Source organism: Acanthaster planci, linkage group LG13 (genome assembly GCF_054643075.1).
Source record: "Acanthaster planci isolate LZ-2023a linkage group LG13, COTS_SCS, whole genome shotgun sequence".
Lineage (NCBI taxonomy): Eukaryota > Metazoa > Echinodermata > Asteroidea > Valvatida > Acanthasteridae > Acanthaster > Acanthaster planci.
Window position 1 is genome coordinate 9,055,312 of NC_141789.1, and position 22,835 is coordinate 9,078,146.

At 41.5% G+C, this 22,835-nt stretch overlaps 1 protein-coding gene across 1 annotated transcript; it reads left to right on the plus strand.

The window, feature by feature from the left end:
* The first annotated feature begins 51 nt into the window (after positions 1 to 51).
* LOC110990354 (pyridine nucleotide-disulfide oxidoreductase domain-containing protein 2-like) lies at positions 52 to 20,655 on the plus strand. Its single transcript, XM_087144673.1, has 14 exons — positions 52 to 521; positions 3,949 to 4,167; positions 5,145 to 5,238; positions 7,723 to 7,796; positions 8,177 to 8,332; positions 8,874 to 9,027; positions 9,632 to 9,693; positions 10,213 to 10,310; positions 13,387 to 13,528; positions 15,224 to 15,431; positions 16,213 to 16,524; positions 16,852 to 16,958; positions 17,259 to 17,379; positions 17,628 to 20,655. The coding sequence occupies exons 2-14, from the start codon at positions 3,970 to 3,972 to the stop codon at positions 17,708 to 17,710; spliced, it is 1,809 nt and encodes a 602-aa protein (XP_087000799.1). The 5' UTR covers positions 52 to 521; positions 3,949 to 3,969; the 3' UTR covers positions 17,711 to 20,655.
* The last annotated feature ends 2,180 nt before the right edge of the window (positions 20,656 to 22,835 follow it).

The window sequence follows — 22,835 nt, forward strand, 5'->3', positions numbered from 1 at the left end:
GTTTGATTTTTCCCTCCAAAGCAATTAATGGAGCCACTTTTCAAGCTTTGCCCATGCATGCGCTTTTGGTATGATGAAAGCAGGTTTAGACCGAGATATAGAATTTAGCTTACTGCAGTTACTAGCAGTCACACACTACTTTTGCAGTGTATAACAGATTGATTCCATTTTTGTTAGGTTTTGATGACCTTTTCAAACCATCCATCCTTTTCCACCCCCACAAGAACACAGAGACTCGGAGTCGCCTGGCAACTTTGCCCCGCCCACCTGTTTCGCCTGTTGATCTGAAGTAAAGACTTTGATCTGTTAATATTGCGAGCGGGCGCACTTTCAAACAACTTGTGCAATACCATCCCAGCATACATAGTACATGTACTGCATGTACAGCTGGCTTGGCTGCGCCGTTGCAACACCCGGTGCAGTGACAGTGCGGGACGACATTTTGGTAGGCTTCATCATTTTTGTACGTGGAGGACCGGCCCACATAGGCAGTTTTGAAGTAGTCAAGACCTGCCAGCAAGGTACTCGTATCCATAGAGCAATGACAAAGATGATGTATCTTTCTCCATGATGTATCACTATCAGACGCATTATTGACTGGCACTACTTGGGTGACCTCTGAACGTCTATTCTCAGAAAGATCATGCAAGGAGGGCCAGGGATCGATGTGGTAGTCCCATTAGTGTGGCACGGATCACTCCTGATCTATCCTTGGCCACACATCCGTATACGCTGTTTCGTGTCGGCGTATTGAACATTCCGGCGCACCCACTTATCGTCCTGGGCGCAATGTCTTTTGCACACGAGCAAGATTCTTAATCTAAACTGCTGACAAAGTTTTGGAAGAGCCCATTGGTACATCTTATCGCTCAGTCCGTGTATTACATACAGATATGGCTTGACATGGAACAGCCGTCGAGACGATGAGGGGTCAAGTGACGTAATGCTCAAAGACCTTATTTTAAAGATTGAACGGATAAAGGCAAAAAGACTGGAAAATACCTGAATAACGTGAGTGAAATCATTCAATAAATGGTTTTAGAAAGCGGAAAGGTCAAGAATCTTGTTCGTGTGCAAAAGAAATTGCGCCCACGATGATAAGTGGGTGCGCCGGAATGTTCAATACGCCAACACAAAATTGCATGTGTGGCTAAGGATACATCGGGAGTGATCTGTGCCACACTAGTGGGGCTACGATGTGGGGGGAACTTAGACCTGTAAACAAGGCCCAACGAATACTCCTCCGTGTTATACTTCCTGAACACTACTCCCGACCCTAGGCTTCCCTGGGTCCATCTTTTTTATGGTTCCATATGGAATTTTGAAACGTGCCCTGCAATCATACCAGAGAAAACCTCCGTTTGTGCTTTCTGAAGAAAATCAGAGCTAAGACCTAATACTACTGGCCTAGGCCTACTGATAATATTAACCCTAACCCTCCTCAATCCTTCACCTGTTGGAGGACTGAGGAGGGTTAGGGTTAATAGCTAGCCTACATCATTACATAGAACTAGGCCTACTGGGCACGAGTGTATTTTGTAGCGTTTAGCTTGACCTGTATTTTTTTGGCAACATGCACGGTGTGAACATGAATTTGCTCGTCATGTAGCACCCTGAAAATAATGATTCAGTCACTTTACTATCACAGGGTGACCATATGGAAGTCCATAGCCTATAGTATAGTGTGGCACTGGAGTGAGAGTCCGTGCCACACTAGTGGGACCAGGAGGTCCATGGGGTGAAGAGCAAATGATAAGAACATTTGTTTTTTTTAAATTTCAGAAAATGCCACAAAATAATAAGTTCTAATTCTACCTCCACTCACGTACATAATGTTACTAAAACTTGTTTGAAAAAAATTGGAGGGCGCCTTTAAAAGAGTTCATTTTGCAAATAAAATTTCATTGGAGCTTTGTAAGGGGTAGCCCACATGTGTTCTTATTCCCCCATGGTACATGTAGCCTGTATGAAATCGACATTTATGAATCAGATTATTTGGAGTTTGATTAAATTTCACCTCATGTAAGATTGGAGGTGAATTGCTCCATACACAAACATTAGGAGAGAAATTTGAAGTGCCCAACATTAGTGTCTTCGTCAATTTTGGCCACACAATCTTCAAGTGTAACATGAAGCAGCATGCGAACCAGTGTTGTCATTAAACCTAAACTTTCTCAAGTCCTCAGTGGCTGGCCATGAGGCACAGCGTGAAATTTAGTGACTGATTTTATTTTTCGAATGTTGCTGTATAAGCCACCCAGAGTATAAGCCGTAGGGACATTTTCAGTGTGAGAATCAACATATAGCCACAACTTATATTCCAAAAATTATGGTGTACTAAAAATATTTAGTTATTTATTAAAAATAAACACCAACGAGCAGAACTCGGAATGAACCCACGAACCCCCCCCCCAGCTCCAGCCTGCGCCTACGGACCTGGTCTACTCCCCCTACATTTTAGTATTTAGGATCCCAAAGAAAGTGGTGCATGTCCCCAATCATTCCCCGCTAACAACAAAACTTTGTTTTGGAAACAAAAATTTTGGTATTGGGTTGTTTCCTTATAAAAAATTTGTTATTCCCTTAACAGAATTCATTCGCTGACAGTATTGTCCATGGACGTCATTCAGTTGGGGAGGGCATGTCCCCCCCCACACACACTCTTTTGGTGCAGTGCAATGGTGCACCTTAATGTCAGGAGGCTTAAAACCAAATTATTTACACCTTATGGAGGCTTCTTGTTTAGTTTTAAGTCTTCCTGTCATTACATCAATTACTTCATGGTATTTGTGTGCATCACAAGTAACAATTGCTTGAAAAAAGAAATAAATCTTGCAAAAGCATTGGCTAAAAAAAATTTGTTACACATTGCCTCAGACTTGAGATCACACCACAGGGCATTTAGAATCCAAAATTTCCCAGGGCACCTTATAAGCAGGCCCTAGACCCTTCACTGTCACAGGCTGTACTCTGCACACTCTCATTAGTTGTGATCAAAATTCAGTGAACATGTACTGTATGTCCCTCAAACTTTGACAAGTGATGGACGACCATGAACATGTCCCTTTAAAACTACTTTAGTCCAAAGTGGAAAATAAAAAAGGAATTTTTATAACTAACGCCAGGACTGTTACCGTTTCTACATGTACCTACAAAACTATGCAACAAGAAGGAAAAGCAGAACCAGCAAGAGCTGTGTGCTATAAAAATAACTACCGTAGTAGTGCGCAGTGGAAAAACTAGACTTGATTGCTGGAAATAAAAGAGAAATCTGGAAAGAAATCCTACTTGCATGTACATGTAACATGGTACATTTTAAAATTTTGTATGAGGGTATAGACTCTTGCTTCAGGGCATGTGCCATTGTGCCCCTCCATATATGCTGGGGGTTAAGTGCTACATGTACTGTACCTTCCCACTTAAAATGTTGAAATGTACAAAAAGTATACATAACAACCTACTGTACATGTACACTATGTATAAGCCCTGAATGGTCAAAATCCTGGTGATGTCTATGCATAACTAATGGAGTGTATCACAGAGTAGTGTTGGCCTGTATTTGTCACACTGTTATACACAGTTAAAGCATTCAGGTTATGGACTGAAGCATGCAGTCAAAATACAATTCCGAACCTGAATGTTTCTTCAGATATTTCCTTCTCCGAACAGTTATTGTGGAGTTATAGTAAAATTCCCCCAAATTTCAAGGGTGCCATACATGTAACTTTGTAGCCTTTAAAGCTTGTCAAATACTTGGACTTAAGTTTCCTATTTGCTGCATGATACTTTTTCCAAATTTTATTAATATTGGTTTTTGAGTCCATTTCTACTCCGAGCTAACAGGCTAAATAGCACGGATTACAATTACAGGTGAAACTTAATACCCAGCATGCCGATTTCAGATAATTGAGTTACTGATTACTTTTATATGAATTGAATCTGTTTCAGTCATTCACGTTTGTGGTAGCCATGTTGCGATTGCCATTCACGATAAAGACAGCATTCCAGAGGTGTCTGTACAAGCCTTTGATTGGCTACAGCCAAGGTCACGTGACATCAAGGTTGTTAAGCACATCTGGTGTAAAACTTCGAGCAGAAGGACCAGATCCCCTGACTCAGGAGTATGATGCTGTTGTTGTTGGTGCTGGCCACAACGGACTGACTGCAGTGAGTGAGACAGCATTTATTAGAGATCTGGAAGATTGCTGGTGTCAGGAAAGAAATGTCTGGATGGACACCAAATAGGATAGGAATGGCTCTGTTTGACAAGAGTTTCATATGATGGGAAAATACCTGTACCATCTAATGTGAGCACAGGCTCGTGTGTACAGTGTACATGCACATGTATGTGTAACATGCAGTATCACTATCTGCTCTGAGCGGGAACAAAAGAGGGCGTGTTTGTAAATGAAATTGACAGTCCTTTGGTACCAATGCTGATGAGTATGCACAAAGAATTTATTATGCAGCGTGTGGTCTTAGCATGCATATCAAACATGTGCATGAACCTGGTTGGAAAACTTAGTACATGTACCTGCCTGTATTTTGCTGGTGAGGGTGCACTTCTGGGTGGGGGATAGCACCACTCATAATGCCATAGATGCACTAGCCTGACTAGGACATAGTCATGCTAATGTTAATTTTCATCTCATTTTTCATTTGTAAGTCCACAACTTTTTTGAGTGGGCACCTGATACACATGAGCAGCATTCAAGTGTATGGCCCTCATACTTTTTCACCTTTGACAGGGTAGCTTTGCATGGTGTCCTTAGCATTAGAGCACTTTAGAACTTTCCAAAAACGTACACAGCACCTGTTGTATTTTTGGAGGTGATAGTGGTTGATGAACCCACTTGGAAATCGATGAAAGGTTTTTAGAAGATGTCACCTAAATTTTGGAATTGCCTTCGAAGCGCTTAGGGGGAAATGACAGAGGAACGCATTTTTGTTCAGACTTTTTGATAATCATTTTTAGGCTAAATTAAATATTTTGTTAACTGCATCATCAGATGCACTACCTTGGCACTCGTCTAAAAACAAAGTGGATTGGTGAAACTTCAACACTGGTGAAAGCAGCTTGCTAAAATCCACAGTTTAAACATCAGTTAACTGTAAAATGGTTTTTCTTTCTCTCTCGTTTTCAGGCGGCCTATCTTCAAAAGGCGGGCCTGAAGACTCTTGTCTTGGAGAGGAGGCATGTCATAGGAGGCGCTGCTGTCACTGAGGAAATTGTGCCTGGTAAGCATACAGAGACTGTAACCCTAGGCCCCTTGGGTGTATGTAAAATAATATTGAGATTGGAGGATTTGGGACTGTTGGGGCTATGTTGATACATGTACTCAGAAATAATAGTGACAAAATAAACACTGACAGTGCATGAAAATGTAATGATACTTGACTAACAAAGGATTCTGAAAACTGACTTTTTAAAAAGTGTCTATAAACGCTTAGTGTTTATAAATGTTTAGAGGATTAACAAGACACTAGGCATTTCATTCAATTCATGCATCAGTAATAACAGAACCTTTTGTATTTTTGGTTAAGCCATCCCCGAGTGTCATTGGATAATAACTACTGAAGGAGAACATGAGAAGTGGTGTGTTTTCAAAAACTGTAGTGTACAGGCCATGAGTTCATGCATGGGGATGTATAATGCCCTCGGTACTCGACATTCGTGGGTAGGAATTCTTACCCATAAATGGCACTTACCAAGGTTGTTATGCGACTTAACCTCCACCTGAGACATCACGCTATTGTTTCCACCGCTCCATTTTTTTTGCACGAATGGGGCATCTTTGTTTCAAAGATAGTATTTTTTGGCAATATACTGTCGAACACCGAAGTTTAAAATAATCGGTACATGTACGTGTTAGTGTCATGTCGCATATAGTCAAGTTCACTAACTCTTCGTCCAGTGTGGTCTACTCGAAGTTTTTCTTTGATCTGCACACAAATTGCTCTGCGTGAAGGCTTTGTACATAATCATCACTGCATTTGCAATCTGGAGTGAGTCATTTAAAAGTGATTTTCGATTTCCAAGTTCATGAGAAACCCTTAAATTAAGTTTAAGACTTTTTTACGTTCTAATAAGCCATTTGCGAGTTGCATTTGAATAAAATCTGATACACTGAGTTATCTGATTGCTCATAAACATAACGATGTGAATTTTTCAGACTAAAGACACTGTTGCTATACCTTGTGATTCAGGGCAAGCTTTCGCAGAGCGACTACCATCTCTGGAATGGACTGGTTTCTTTGTGCCCTTCTCATCCACTGAGAACAGTGTATTGTTGCAAGGCGTCTCTTATGTAACTAAGTAAATGCTTGCCCCAAATCACGAGGTATAGCAAAAGTGGTTTTAGTATGAAGAATTCAAGTTATGTTCATGTGAATTTGTGCCAGATTTGGATCAAAGTTAACTCGCAAAAGGTTTATTGCAGAGCTATGGTTAAAACCAAAAAGATGAAGGTTGAACTGTTTCGGCATGGAACGTCATTAAACATTTCAAGAAGGATGATCTTATCTGCTCATATTTGAGTGACTTATTTGTGACTTCGCAAAGAAAACCACAAGTTTCTAGGGGTTGCATTCCATGACTTTATTTTTATTGACTTGTCTTGCATGACTGGGAAATTACCGGCATAGCTCGCAAAGTATTTTGACGATGGCGAGTTCTCTAATCAAAGGATGTGTGAATGGCAAGGGCTGTTACTGCAGCATTGAGACACCAACAGTTTTCATGGACTGTACAATATTATTGTCAGTATTACTGCCTGCAAGGTGCAACAAAAATGCCAATATTTTATTTACTGGCATTTTATTTGTGTAGCAGTTGTTTAAAAAAAATAATTTGTTAATCTTTCAGTCCGAAACTTGATTGAACAAATATATTAACATGCAAATTACATTGCAATCTACAGTGTACCGGTATTTTTGTGGCTTTTGTTACCTAAAAATGTACCACTCCATTGTTCAGCACGAATGAAGTGATGGAAGCAATACATGTACCTTCGAAAGAATGGAGGGGTATCGCCTCTATAGCTCCGTTCATGCAAAATAATGGAGCGGCGAAACAACAGCTTGATGTCACAGGTGGATGTTGAAAAGAAATAATTGGCAAGCCTTATTCTGAATTCTTAGCCAAAGTGCAGAGTTGTAGCTTCTTATGGAGCTTCTGAAAGGTGTACCAAAGTTGATGTTTACTTTTATGTAAGAACAATAAGAGTGTTTAACTCGGACCTTCCAAGTTTCTTTTAAAATCTGTCAGAAATTATGGGAGTATTGTGGAAGGGTTTATGGTACAGCTTACCTTCCTTACTCTACACAGGGATGCAGTATACATGTACTTGAAGTTGAAATACAAAGAATGTGGGGTATGGGTCTTACACAGTGGTTTTTGGAATATTCAGGAAGCATTCTGGCAAAAATGTTAGGAGATTGAGTAAAATCATGCTGAAATTGGCTTTCAAAACAGTTCACCAGCAGGGTTTAGTGCAGTATAGTGTGACCACTAGAGATTAAGATTTAAGAAATTTTTCATCATCAGAAAAGTTTACTTTAAATGCAGCTCTTGTCAGTAATACATTGTATCTCATACTAATTGGGATGCTAAATAAAGACACAAAGACACATTTCACATTTTAGACAGCAACAATCTGGGCCTTGAGCCATGATAACTGAAGTGGTGTGAGTTTCATCATCTCCCTGTCTCTTGCATTTAAGGGTTCAAATTCTCAAGATGTTCCTATGTTCTGAGCCTGTTGCGTCCTGAAATATACAATGATCTGGAACTCCAGGTAGGTTTCTCTATCCAAAAATTGGATATTTTATTTGCACATTTTGTTATACTTGTTTGTAACGGAACTGGAGTCAGAAGTCTTAGATTTCTTTAGGAACAAACTCTTTCACAATCTTTGACTTCTTTATGAACTTGTGAACTACAGTTGCTTGTCATCATCGTGTTAAACAGTTACAGACGATCAAATTCAGTCCACTTCACTGCACTATTCAGACATACAGTATCACATGGCACTTGACTGATTTGGAAAGCTTTGTCAACATTGCGTGGTTTGCATGGAAGAGTTAAGATGGCCAACAACTCTGATGTTATTAACCCCTGGAATCACTTACTACTACTAGTACATAAATCATTCAGATATGGATTTTCATTGTCTAGAAACACGGTCTGAAGGTGTACTTCCGACGAGGCAGTGCTTACACGCCAATCCTTGAAGAACCAGGGCCAAGCGGCACTCCACGCTCACTCTTGCTGAGCAATGATGCTAAGGATACCTACAGTCAGATTGCACAGTTCTCAGAAAAAGATGCTAAGGTGCTGTATACATGTAGTTCTCATAATTCATATGTGGTGTGTCAAAATCTGGCACATTTGGGTACCAAAGCAGTTATTTTGAGTCATTGCAATTAAAGGTGAAATGTCAACTTTGCTATTTTTCATACTCTTCATTCTTTGTGGTGACTTAGCATTTTAAATTGAAGTAATGAAGTTTTGAGGTCAGACTGGAATGCTAAAATAAGGACTTGTGTAAGTTTGAGTTTTTAAAGAAAACGGCAGTGAAATTTCAGAGCACATTTTAAGCATCGGTAGCATCACAAAATTCCAAAAATCTCTAAACAATAAAGTCCCCTTTTATTGCCTTTTTGCCAGTCATAAATGTGCCTATTTCTGTCTGATTTTGACACACTACCGCACATTTATGCAACCAGTATACATGAGCCACAGGCTTACAAATGCATTGACTACCAGCTGATTTCCAATGAAAACGATATCAGGATTTTAAGGTTGGGATGGCACCTTTTTCCTTTCAAATGCAACTTCTTTTGAGACAGCTGTCTTCTGTCTTCTATTTCAGGAGTATTTCATTTACACGAAGCTGATCGAGGAAATAGGTGTTGCTATTGAGCCCCTGCTGGATGCCAGTCCAGTCAATCTGTCAGCTCTTGGCAAGGGTTCTTTTAAAGAAAGAGTGGATATGTGGCCTGCCATCAAAGCACTGTTAAAGACTGGTGAGTTTGGGGGCAGAGCTGTCAACAATTCGTCAACCTCATCCCCTAAAAAAAATTAAAGTTTGTACAAAATGAGTCAAGCCTTAGTACCCAGACTTTGTCAGTAGAATATGTGAAATCTGTTGGAATATGTTAATTGTTTTGACATCCAAGCATATGTTTGTAAGAAACTTGCAGACACAGTTAACGTAATTCATTCCGGAAAACTTTTGGAAGTGTTTTGGCTGCAGTTTTTGGGAGTAGCGTCACAAAAATTATGAGATAAATGGATGTGGAGGGGTGGGTATTTTGAGGGGGGGAACTTTTGTGCAAAATAAGCTTATTCTTTTGCCTAGAATGAAGTATGTCTTCGAGATGAACAGTGTATTCACCCAGCCGACTTTTGAGTTATTGAGATTTTACTGTATGTGCAAAAGCACTCAGAGTGAGTCCAAATGCTTTTTTCAAATTCCTGTGTATATCCATCCTAAAATTTGTGAAAATACTCAGACTCCTGCTGGTGATCACAACGTTAAATATGCCAATTGCATTGTTATGGTTTTGAGACTAAATTTCTTCTCAATTTTTTAACAACAGTTTCCGTTTTCTGGCATTTCTTGAATAGGCTCATCCCTTGGCAAGAACCTTCCCATGTTCTATGAGCTGATGACTGCTCCAGTGGCCAAGGTAATCAGTTACCAGAACCTCATCACAGCATAGATGCCACTTTTCTGGTTTTCTCTGTATACGATGCAACACGCACCGCCTGCACCTGCATGCCTTTATGATCGTCAAAACAATCAGTTTCAGCTGTACGACACATATCAAATACTGCACGGCGCATGGAGTAAACAATCTTGTACATCATGCTACAGATTCTGTCCAAATATGGAAAAACTTTATATTTTGGAAAGAACGGACCACTAAAGAGTCATCAAATAAAATGTGAAAAGTGAGTTCATGTCCAGTTCCACTTACTTTTCACCTTGTATTTTTTCACCCTGCAAGAGAAGAGCTTCGGTTGTTATGCACTCCTCTCAGTACGCTCGATCATGCACTTTGATACTCATTGCCACAATTAAAAAAGTTCCCTTTTTTGAGTAGACCGTGTGGCATCTCTGTCAAAGTCATACTGAGTCCTAATAAATTGGCATCGTTGAAAACAGTGCCATGAAACATGACCCCTTACTGTCAATCAATGTTTAGATTCTAGACCGGTGGTTTGAGTCGGAACCTTTGAAGGCCACACTTGCAACGGACTGCATCACTGGTGCCATGGTGTCTCCCAGAACTCCAGGAAGTGGGTATGAATCAGTTGGAACTCTCAACCCTCACCGTCAATCTGTTAAAATAACCTCTAGCCTTTGACCCAAACTCTTAAGGCAATTCTGTTTGGAACCCTCTTGAAGTTCCCAAAAACTTCTGGTATAAATGGTTCATTCTTTGCACTTGTACATGTATTTTAAGAGAAGCAGTTAAGCTCCATGCCACGACAAAGTAGCATGGTTATGCCTTTCTAAAGACATTACAATCCTACTGATATCTGAAGCACAAGGATTATCAAAGAAAGGGGTTTCTTGTCATAATCCCCTCAACAGTCTTCGGTGATCTCTATCAGTAGTTCAAGTTGCCAGCATTTGGTAGTTACTGAAAAATGACCATCTGGTATTATTTAACACACTCATGGGTCAGTACAAAAACCTGACGGCCTAACCTTCTTCGTGAGACAGTGTGAGAAATGTTTTACTTTTATGCAAATAAAGAATGACTCTGCTAAATTTTCTGTTGTAGAATTCACTAAAAAAATGGAAGGAACTTTTGAACAACTGTACCCCAGTTATTCTTGAAGGAAGTATGTTTATTATGTATGTATAATCTGCCTTCAGCAGAAGCACCCCCCCTCAGTAGAAAATAGCCATGTTGGCATGGAACGCTCACTTTGTTGGCAACGATTCGACTATAATGTGCACTTTATACTTGGTTGGGAACCTGAAAAATGCAGTTCCTAGTAAAGGAGCTTGTGCTGCTAGGGTAATTGTGCCCTCTCTTGGTCCAGCTCGGGGTATATACAAGTATGAAATTGGCCCCTGGGCTGAATACACGCTCAGTACATGAGCATGTGGATACGTGTACATGTACCGTACAGTGTGCAGTACACTGGAAAATTTGCAAAACATACGTAGGATAGGATGAGCTATGAATGTTGCGGTATGGCAGGGCTGATACTTAATACTATGGCCGTTTTCCAATAGTCATCCTCGTCTCTGTCTCAGGCTTCGTCCCCGAAACCAATCTCTGATTGTGGGCCTGAAGTGTTTAAATCAAATTGGATTACTGTAAGTTTTTTGCTCTCTTGCATCTTATTTGATGTTTTGTGGCACTATTAGACTAATTAGTGCGCCTACAGCTTCAAAGTCAGGTTGTGAAAAAAACAGTTGAAGCCTGAGACGGAGCCGAAGTTGAGTACTGGAAAATGGTCTATGTATGTACAGTGTATGTGTTATATGCAAATTTGCCTGTTGGACATTTGACATATTACTCAATACACTCTCTGAAGAAAAGCCTGAAATGCTGGTGCATACTTTGTAGGAGGGCACTGTTGAATCATCCTGTACTGGAACTTGTTCATTTACCAGTAGTTACGTGTACAAGCAATCTGCTCCTGCTGTCATGTAGCGTGTAAAAACACGGTAACACCCATTAGCTTTTTAATCCTGTGAAGGTATTCTGTGCTCCAATTGGACAGAACTCTAGTGCTTCGCACAAGTGGCCAGGGTCTCTGAACTAGGACTCCACACTGATATGATGGACTTGAAATTATGCAGACACGGCGGCGTGTAAATATACATGAAGTCAACCAATGTCAACTGTGAAACATGGAGTGTGTCAGTGAGTCTGGTGGCATGCCTGGAGCTCACCACACAAATGACTGACCAAGGGCTTTGAAAGGCAAAGCAAAATTGTGGCCATAAGTGAAACATGTACCGGTATAAACAAATTTATGTATGTACATGTTCCACAGTAGAGGACATAGACAGATTATAAAAAGGTGACGAGTTACGAGTACTGAAATGAAACTCTACAATTGTGGTGAGCTCCAGGCATGCCACCAGACTCACTGACACACTTCATTGTTTCATTGTTGACATTGGTTGACTACATGTACCGGTATATGTACACTGCACCTGTCCATCATATCAATGTCGGGTCCTAGTTCAGAGACCCCAACCACTTGGGGGAGTCAGGTTGGCAAAGTGGTTCTTTCCTCGCCTTCCACTTTCACAGTCCAGGTTCCATTCCTCGGCTCAGTCCACATGTGGATTGGGTTTTCAGTCTCTGTCTGATTTTGTGGTGTAACCAGAATAATCTTCTGGGGGTTTTCCTCCCACCTCAAAAACTGTAACTTCTTCTCATTGTTTCCTCTCTGCAGATTTCTTTAGGCTTGCGAGCTACAGTGCTGATAGGACACTTTTGAGGAATCCTTGGTTTCATTACCAGAAACACTCACATGTATTAATAATAATACTAATACCAATGTACATGTACATGGGCAAGAAGTACATGTACATGTACACTTGGGTAAAATATGTAAGGATTTTTCAATTTTTCACTTTTGAAATCTTGAAAAATCCCGAGTTCACCATTACAATGTTTTTCATTTAACAGTTGATATAAAACATAAGAAAGCCAAACACGAGTCTATACCATAGACCCAACACTACTATTGGGCCCTCCAAACCTCGTCTGGTGATTATTTTGAGGAGATTTCATTTTCCTCCAATCTCACCCCTGATGTACGATTTGAGCTTAGTCTAGCTGCCACGCCAAACCCAAAAAATTGTTGTTCTTGTAATTCAGCATTGCATATAGAACCAATCAGATTTGTAAACTCAGAATTCAGTGAGGCAACGGCCTTTGGCTCACAAGGTTCTGCTGTTCTGTCGCTGTTACCACTTTGTTCAAAATGTCCTGCTGTATACCTTGCCAAATGTATACGTTGAAGCTTCTGCCTGCTGCCATCTACACTTGGGTCAAACATCTGAGAGAAATAGAACTGTAAACAAATGCTTCTGGACATAATGAAGCTATTGCATTCGATGGTCCCAATTGCAATTATCTTCATATCTATTACCATACTAATTTTTAAATTCCGTTTAGCACAGCAGTAGCCTAGCATCTAGACTGGGCCTTACACATGAAGAGGTGTCGTTTCAGCCAGTATATCCAGTTTAGGGAGTCATCATTGACTGATTGTTTGCTTCGATTCCTTTGCAAAGTTGTATTGAATATACATTTACACACAGTGACACAAAATAGACTTCACCATTAGAGCGAGCATTATTCTCCATCGCAGGTAACATTTTGGCCCTCTGTTGGTAGGTATGTGTTGATTCACCATGTGATGGGAGAGATTGCTGGTGTGAAGCATGCCTGGGCGTTTGCTGAGGGGGGCATGGGTGCCGTCTCCAGGAGCATTGCCAATGCTGCTGAGGCCCATGGAGCCACCATTCTGACAGAAAAGGTACTATAGAAGACAGGATCATAGTTCTGTGAGTCATGATCAGTCTGTAGTTGTGGGGGGAGCATCTTTCTTTTCTAGACATCCGATTTTGGGGGAAACATGCAAAATTTGAGGAAGTTCTGAGGAAATGTTTTCTTGAAAAAAGGCAAGGGGGGAAGAACTAAGATATCCACTCTGACTGGAACTACTCCCTCATTGGCAAAGAAGAGAGAGGTGGGTGCACATGCAGAGACTACATTCTAAGTGCATGCTGTTACCTAGTGCCTCGTTTAGTAAAGAAATCTTGGTGAAAATACTCCTAGTGTTTGCACTATGGAGACTCTTTTATGCTAGATTTTTTGTTCAAGGTTTTCTTAACAGTTTTTCATTTCGTAATGATAATCCTAACCCCAGAATTGCCCCCGAACCTGTTTTCAAGAAAGGGCAACCCTGTGTGGACGTATTTAAGTCCATACAGACTCTGTATGCTCTGCATTACTGTATGTGGACCACTTTTTGTTTATGAGTCCCCACTAGATATGTAAGGTCAGCCCATGGTGTTCCACACCTAGCCCATCTAGCCGTGTCCACACTGGACTGTCTTTTCCAAGGGTGTTACCAAGCCGATGGTAAAACGAAAAATGATCAAATGTGACAACTGTTCACACTTGGACTTTCGACACGTGAAAAGTAGCTGAGTCCTCGGGAGAAGTAACTGAGCTCTCAGTACAATGACTCACAAGGGCACTTTGTGCGACCTCTCTGCACTTGTTTTCATCTATCGAGTAGCTTCCCATGCTTAAATTTCACTACTTTCGCTGTCCACACTGGGCTTTCCATCCTGGGAAAAGTGACCTGGGAGTTTTTCCTGGGCAGAAATTGGCCCGTAAAAATAACCACATTGGTGATCAGTAAGAGTACTCGAGAGGAAACCTATGTGAGATGTCTGCTCTGGACTTAAACTGGGAAAAGTCCCCCATCCGCTCAGTAAGTTTGACCCAAAAAAATCCAGTGCGGACAGGGCTATAGACCCATGTTGTCTGTCTCCACCGGAGTGATTCCACTGCTACATGTACATTTATGTGATGTATTATTGGAGAGTGGATACCTACGACTTGTTTACTACCCTCATAATAATACGATGAGTCAGTATGCGGCAAGCTCTGTACCCATATAGCTAAACTACATTCCTAAAATCCCAGTGCAAAGTACCCCAAGTATGTTGGTAGTCATCTGAGTACACTGAACTGTAGGTCTTTGAATTATATTTGAGGCAGCCAAAGAGTAGCCCCCACTCTGACAGAATCCACCCATGACAGAAAACAAAATTTCACCTGCACTTAGGATGTTTTCTTACCTTGTACTGTATTTGTCAAAACCAAAGGCATTATGCTATAAGAGAAGATACATAATTTGAATTCAGAGATAATTATGCATGCGACCACTCCTATACTCATTAGTGTAGTCTCAGTAAGTAAAGGAAACTGACATTCTGTATCCAACAGTACTGCTGCCCTGTTATAGGCCTATGGCTTATTATGCCCCAGTACTTCATAGCACTGCTGATTTCAAGTTCTGGTGCCAGATAATTGCATTACTCAAAACTTGAGGTGTTCAATGTACCTTGACAGTGCATAATTTTGGAAGTGACAGCAGGACGAATGCCAGAATTAATTTGAATGAGATAACATTCCATCCTTGCACTGGACATTGCAGCCAGTGAGTACAGTGCTGTTAGATTCTGATCAGAGGGCCTGTGGAGTTGTCTTAGAGGACGGGACTGAAGTCCGCAGTAAGATGGTGCTGTCCAATGCAACGGCCAGAATCACCTACTTGAATCTGACCCCTGAGGAAGCTCTACCCAAGGAATTCATTGAGGAGGTCCAAGCCATTGATTACACTTCCCCAGTCACAAAGATAAATGGTAGGATTGGTTTTCTATCATTATTGTCGTCTAGACCACTTAAGACTTTCTCAAGACCAGCACAAGACCAATGCAAGACCTCCAGTCTAAATTCAAGTCACAAGCTATTCAAATGAACCGAAACAAACGCATTCCCTTGTCATTGACCCAGTCACTTGTGCATGGTCAAGTGCACGGTCTTATGTCTGGTTTGGTGACAGTCTCGACTACAACACTCTTTCTATCTAGCATTTTGATTCTTCTATCAAAATTATTCACATTCGAGCAACAACCCAAAATTTGAATATTTATTTTCCTCTCACTTTAGTTCTTTCCTTTAAGTAAAAATTAGATATTGTAAATAAAAATTACAAAAAGTTGAAATCCTGTATGCAATTGTGAGCAGATTGGCATTTGTAAAGAGATTTTGAGGTGAAATTTTTATATGTTACAGAATTCAGTAGACATGATGCATGTAGATCAGTGGTGCAGTTAATTTCCCAGGTTATCAGAAGATCATCTTAATATTGTATTTGACTATTCAAATGAATTGTTGCCCTGTTCTGCCTTCATCACTATCAAGTTTTGTCAGTAAAACAAAAGTAAAAGTAAAACGAAAGATGATATTTGCCTTCATACCTTAAAGTTCACTGGCTCACTTTTTTCACCCAGAGAACCTACCAAGGGTTGAATCTGGTTTGGTTCAGCAGACTGAACAGGGGTCAGAAAAGTTTTTGATTATCCTGGATGGCTGCCCCAAAGCAACATTACTGCATGCTTTGCTTATATGTTCACCATATAGTGGCTGTAGACCGGCTGCCAAATTTTGCAGCAAACCCAAATGTGCCTTCCCAAGAGCCTGGCGCCCACCACACGGCCACCATCCATCTCAACTGCGAGAATATGGACTTCATCAATGACTCGTATGAACCATGCACCAGGGGCAACATCCACCAGCGACCCATTATAGAGATGACTATACCTTCTTCAATGGATCGTACCATTGCTCCTGAGGGGTGTCACGTTGTGACACTATTCACCCAGTACACTCCGTACCACTTGGCAAATGGAGAAGAGTGGGATGACAAGAAGAAGAATGAATATGCCGATTTAGGTAAGTTGGGAGGTGTTAGGAGAGGGTCAGATTTTTAAAAACCTCCTGAACAGAGATGTGAACAGTTTTTGGCAGTGTCCTCATTAGTCTATGGAATAAACATTTAGGCATTTGTATAGACAGGTGAAATTAGCAAATTGGGTTAATCAGGCAAAACGTCCTTTCATGTATCTGACCTCCAGATCTTGGCTGATCATGGTCTTACCTATTGAACTAGAGTCAGCTGACAACTTCTGATGAATCACAGCCTCGGACTTTTTGCCCCTACAGATCTTTTTTCTTTTGAGTTTTCTGTTTTTTTCTGTTATTCCCATTATTTGCCTACAGTTTTTGACAACGTTGAAGACTACTGCCCTGGTTTCAAGTCCAGTGTTGTTGGCAGAGATATACTACCTCCGCCTGACCTGGAGCGCATTTTTGGACTGACTGGAGGGGTATGGAAAATCTGTACATAATACTTTGAGAATTCCTAAAGGCTAAGTAACTGAAAGAGAAAATAATCACATGAAACATATTGACACTTAGAAACAAAAAGTGGTGTTTTGTATCAAATTCGTATGGTGTCATTTATGTTTTACACAGGGATCTACAGAATCTATCTTCACCCCACTCGGTGCCCTTTTAGGGTCAAGTCGTATCCCATTGACATAATAGCTTTAGCGATGTGCTTAACTCTAAGCTTTTTCACTCCTTGAAACATCTAATTCCTCCTTTCTTTCTTTTCCACCTGCCAGAATATCTTCCACGGTGCCATGTCCTTGGACCAGCTGTATTTTGCCAGGCCGGTTCCATCATGTAGCAGTTACCGGTCCCCAGTTGAGGGCCTGTATCTCTGTGGTAGTGGCGCCCATCCAGGTAACTTAGTTGTACCCTACAGTAACCACGAATGAGCCATTTTGGTATGTCCAAGAGGCACCGTCATTCGAGAACAAACTACGCATGTGAGGAAGTGTTTGACCTTGTTCACATTGGTTCTCCTAAAGGACCTCATTTTGGGCATGTGCGGGTGGAATCAAACTGGCTCCTCCTTAAAAGAATGTGGAATTTTGTTTAATTTATGCCTAATTTGCTGTGCATGGCTTTTCTTTTTGTTTGGCACATAGGAGGTGGCGTGACAGGGGCACCTGGACGTAATGCAGCCTATGTTGCTAGCAGAGATCTCAAGAAACGAGCTGTAAATAACTAATGTGCTTACAGTACAGTCTTCTCACCCAGAGAACGGTGTTATGCCGTGGATCATGTCACCTTGCTGATTCAGCAAAGATGTAAAATTTGCTCTCTTATTGAAGGAACTGTGATCTACCTCACAACAAATTGGCAGTCTATTTATGAAAATTATTGCGGGGATGTGTGCGGGTCAGCATCTTAAAGCAGTATTCAAGCTCTGTCTGACCAGTTTTGTCAGACACGCGAAATCCTGAAATAAAATTAACAGTTCAGCACGATCAGGGTCATTGGAATTAACAATACCTTTAGTTATCAGTATTTGTCATGCATTGTTGGCATGAGCATTTTACAACAGTTTCAAAGGACTGCTGTAGCATAGTACATCTGACAATCTGACACTGTCTTAACCACTTGATGCCAGATGGCATGTAAACACCCATACTTTTCCTTATTTGTTCACGGAGGACGTGCACACTCGTTTAAGAATTCTGTTTTTATTTCCGCGGTTGATATACATGTATTAGCGCGTTGTGCTTGGTTGGGTCAAAGCACAATTGCAATGTTGAAGAATTTGAGGGTAAACAAACCTGCCTCCAGCAGCTTTTTCAGATAAGAAAATCTGACATTAACTGGTTAGTAAGTGCAACCACATTTAGTGCAAGTTTTCTTCCACAATAGATTGTATTCAAGGATCCCCTTGAGAGAACAGTGACAGTGATGATTGGAGGTTTGGAAAAAAAATGAAGTAAATGGGATGAAAGACAAAGCCTGTGGCTGCATTTTATAATGTATGATTTAAGCATATGCTGATAGGGAACCCGGTTTCGGGTACCTTTCAAATTTGTATGCATAGCTGGGGTGCCAAAAATCGGAAGAAAAGACCAAGGCCTTGTAACAAAAGGCCGTACTCGGAACAAAAGGCCTGCTGCTGGGGATTTTCATCATTTTTCGACTTGCATTGTTCCGGAGGTAATCTTTCATTGTTATGAAACAGTATACCACTGTTTTCGGCCGCACAGCGCGCCTGCAGATTAGCACCGCGGACAAAAGTGCTCCAGCGCCCCCATCGATGAACGATAGAGTACTGCTGCAAGCTAATCCAGCTACGTTTGTAAAGACGCCACTGGTATTCACCGGGCACAAAGGAAATTACATAACACTTCACAATTCTGGGTTCTCTTTACAGGGCGGCAGGCCTGGCTGAAATACTCAGAGTCAGTGGAGGTTGCCTGTCAGATTAGAGTAGCCACCAGATAGTGATTCGTGTGGGTTTAAACGTCCAGTAAATGAAATTATAAATTTTTGAAGAATTTTGAAAATCATACATAGGCACTGCATTTTAAAGCCCCCAGCAGGAAATGGTTAACCTCTTCCTTCCGGGGCAGTTATCAATGTTTATGATGCTGGGGTGGGATATTTATCATTTTTTCTGTTTTCAAAATTCTTTAAAAATTCCTATCATCATTTACCGGACACTTACAAACACGTGAAGGACTGTCTGGTGTCCACTCTAGCCTGACAGACGAAATCTATTGACGCCTGAGTATTTCAGCCAGGCCTGCAGCCTTGTAAAAAGAGCCCAGATTGTGCAGTGTTATGTAACTTTCTTTTGTTCACGAACCTGGCTCAGTGCGCTGCTGACCTCTTTCCAATAGTGGCTAGATTAGCATGCAGCGGTGCTGTGTGGCTAATCGCTGCGGTGGTGGAGCGCTTTTGTCCTTGGTGGTAATCCGCTCGCTCTAAATGCCCAAAACCATGGTATAGTGTTTCAAAACGGGGCTGGATTATCTCCACTTCTTAGAATGAAAAATGTCAGTAATTCCCAACAGCCTGGTCTTTTGTTCCAAGTACTATCTTTTGTTACAAGGCCATGTTCCCTATGTCCGAGTTCAGAAACCCCGGCCACGCATCTAAAGCATACGTGTCCGGATCCGGAATCCCCGGCAGGAAGTGGTTTTAAAGACCATAAAAAAGAAGATCAAGTATTTGAGGTATTCAACATATTTTGTAAGAAGACTTTTCCATGAAGACTGTATTCAGAAATTTTTTATGCAACAAGAATTACCAACTGAGCACTTAAACGGTAATGTAAATCATACAGAGATTAAAAGTTGTTTCAAGACAGACTCTTATCAATTCTTTTACTTGTAAATTCTCTCTTTTGCGAAGGGAATAAGGAAACTGTCACAAGTGGGTCTTTTGCAATTAGTAGTATTCATAATAAAATTTAAATATTTTTGAAGCGGTATACACTGTGAATTACATCCATACGTAAGTCTACTGTAAGTTTGCCAACTATGCCAGTAAACTAGATCTTCATTTCCAATCTGGGTAATCATGTCCGTCCGCTCACTGATTTTGGGCTATTCTAATTATTTCTGTGGATTCTTGAATCCTGTCCAGTCATTCTAGAGGAAAGTGTATTCTGAGGGTATCTTACTGGCTGAATTGGTTTTTTCGGGAAGTAGTCTCAATGCTTAATCATTTCTAATAAAGAAGCAAGAGCACATAAAGAAGCACATTAATAGTCCACGACATAAAAGGGGTGAATTAGTGGTGTTGATTATTTTCCTTGGGAGACAGGGAACATAGCTATCTTGGATATCCGTACCTGATCTAGATTCCCTTAACTTCTGAGGTAAAGATAATCAGGGATAAGGTTTTACACAGCCATCAACGTTGAAAAGTTGATCGGCATTACTATACTGAAGTATAACTTATGAAAACTTCAAACTGCTAGTGACTGAAGTAACCTGAACAGCTACTAAGTTGAAGGGTCTTGATTAGCAAATTGAAAAGATTATGCTTGGATTCCAACATTGATCTTGTTGCGAATTATGGCATCACTAAAGTGATGTTGCCAATAAATCGATGCACTCTTGTGTGTACATTGTATAAAATTTGGATACCGTCTGAAATTTCTAAATAAAAAATGTTTCACTTTGTTCATTTTATTGCACTTCACATGATGTTTTTGTACCCGTAAGTAAAGTCTCTGTATTGTCTTCAACCCCCCTCCCCAACCTTTACTATTCAGAAATGTTCACAATGCACTCATTTCCAAGTCGTTCATATCCAGTCCCAGGAAAACTTCCTCAGATTTATAATTTACATGGCGAATTAATTACGTGGTTGAATTCCCCCGGAATGCTGGTGTCGCTGACTTGATTTTATTTGGCAGTGCAAATCAAAGTGAGATGGTCAATCCACATGACCTCGACAGAAAAAAGCAACATTTTTTTCATTTTCAACAAGTGAGCTCATTGATAGATTGACAAGTTTCTACTTTTATATTGTACATGGAATTGCAATGCTGAATCTTGTCCTTTAAAACTGATCCCCACTCCACACATAACATCTCCCCCAAGACGTGTGATGACGTCAGTGTGGGTGAATAAACTTGGGTTTAAAAAAAAATGGCCACCAGTGACAAAACAACTACCAGTAATTCACGTGTTCCACTGTACCTGTATCAATTTATACACCATAAGTGAGTGGACTTTATTCTAAACTGAATTGGTACAAAGACTTTTTAAAAAATCCTCTCCCACGTAGAGCGGGTCGGGACTACTGGTGATACTCTACGTGGGGAAGAGTCTCCTGCGCTCACATATCCCTGCCCAGCCCACATGTACATATGCAGAGTGGCACCGAATCCTGGAGGTGGGTCGGCAATGGGAGTGTAGTTACCAAAGGAACATAAGCCGGGTTTGACAAGAGCGAGCACTCGCCCGGCCCAGAACAGTGCTGGACATTGTCCGGACTGCCGAGTGCAGGGTCGCTCTGCCACTGGCTGTTTTGCTCTGCAGAACATCTTTCAGGTAGCACTTGGTGAAGGTGGAGGGAGATTTCCAGCAAGCCGCCTGGCAGATTTCAGCTAGAGGAACTCCTCTGAGTTCCAGGATGCAGAAGCGGCCCGAACGCCGTTGGCCCTGACGTGAGATCGGGTCGTCTCATCATGTTGCGCCGGCCAGTCTCGGTTAGCCAAAATAATGGTCGAGACTGTCCATCGAGCAATAGTGTCCCTCAACGCCAGATGAAAGAGTTTCGTTGTGGTGACGAAGAGCTAGGAATTAGCTTCACGGCGATGCTTGGTCCTGGCAAGATACAACTTGAGAGTCCGGACCGGACACCATCTCTTGTCAGAGTTGTCTCTCGAAAGTGAGGCTATGTCGGGAGCAAAATGTCGGGAGGCCCGAAGGTAGGCGTCTGGTTTTTCGTCAGAAACCCAATGGTTGGGATAATTAGGCGAACCCCGTGGCTCACAGCAGATGTGGCCATCGGCAATCGATAGGGCATGCAGCTCGCTACCTCACCTCGATGTAACGACCGCTAGGAGGAACGCCAGTTTGATGCTGAGATGGAGATTACATGCATCGGACAGCAGTTCGAATGGGGGACCAGCAAGAACTCGTAGGACGCTTCCGAGGTCCCAGGATAAGACGAGGCATTTGGCGTGGGAACGCTTGACAAACATTCCTCGAAGGAGATGATGGATATAAGATGGCAGTGTTGTCAGAGACAGTCGATCCATCGCTGAAGCCCGAGTGTATTCATTATAAGGAAAGAATAAGTAAGCCCTGTTGCAAAATAAACTACGTTCGGGTACATCTATGTTACTACGTATCCTTAAAGTTGGAGGACTACGGCGATATCATTACATGTACGGGGAATTAAGGTCGTTCCGTATGCATAACAGGAATAGCACTGCAGGTAAGGAGCGTCCGAAGACTCAAGGCCGCTCCATCACTGCACTTAAGTATCCTAATATTTTCCCCCTACATCGAAGAGTTAAAACATTTCCGTTTGTTCGCTGGAATAAAGAAAGCTAGCGGACAAACGGTGAAAATGACAACTACTTGTCAAGTCCGCCTTTTCGTTTCGATTACGCGGGTTGCAGTCGGGAAAAGCAACAAACCAACGTGGGAGGGGGGAAATAGCCAAACTTTTGTCAGACCTCGTAACAGTCACAGTATATAACCTTTGGACACGCCCACTACAGAATTCGTGTCCGGAAAGCAATGTGGGGCGAGGCCAGGCCGAGGGGAAGAATACGTGGAGAGTCGGGAATTATTAGATGAAAAGAGCATGTAGAATTCACGACGATGTGGAGTTCAGCGAATAGGACGCCCAAGGCGTGGATA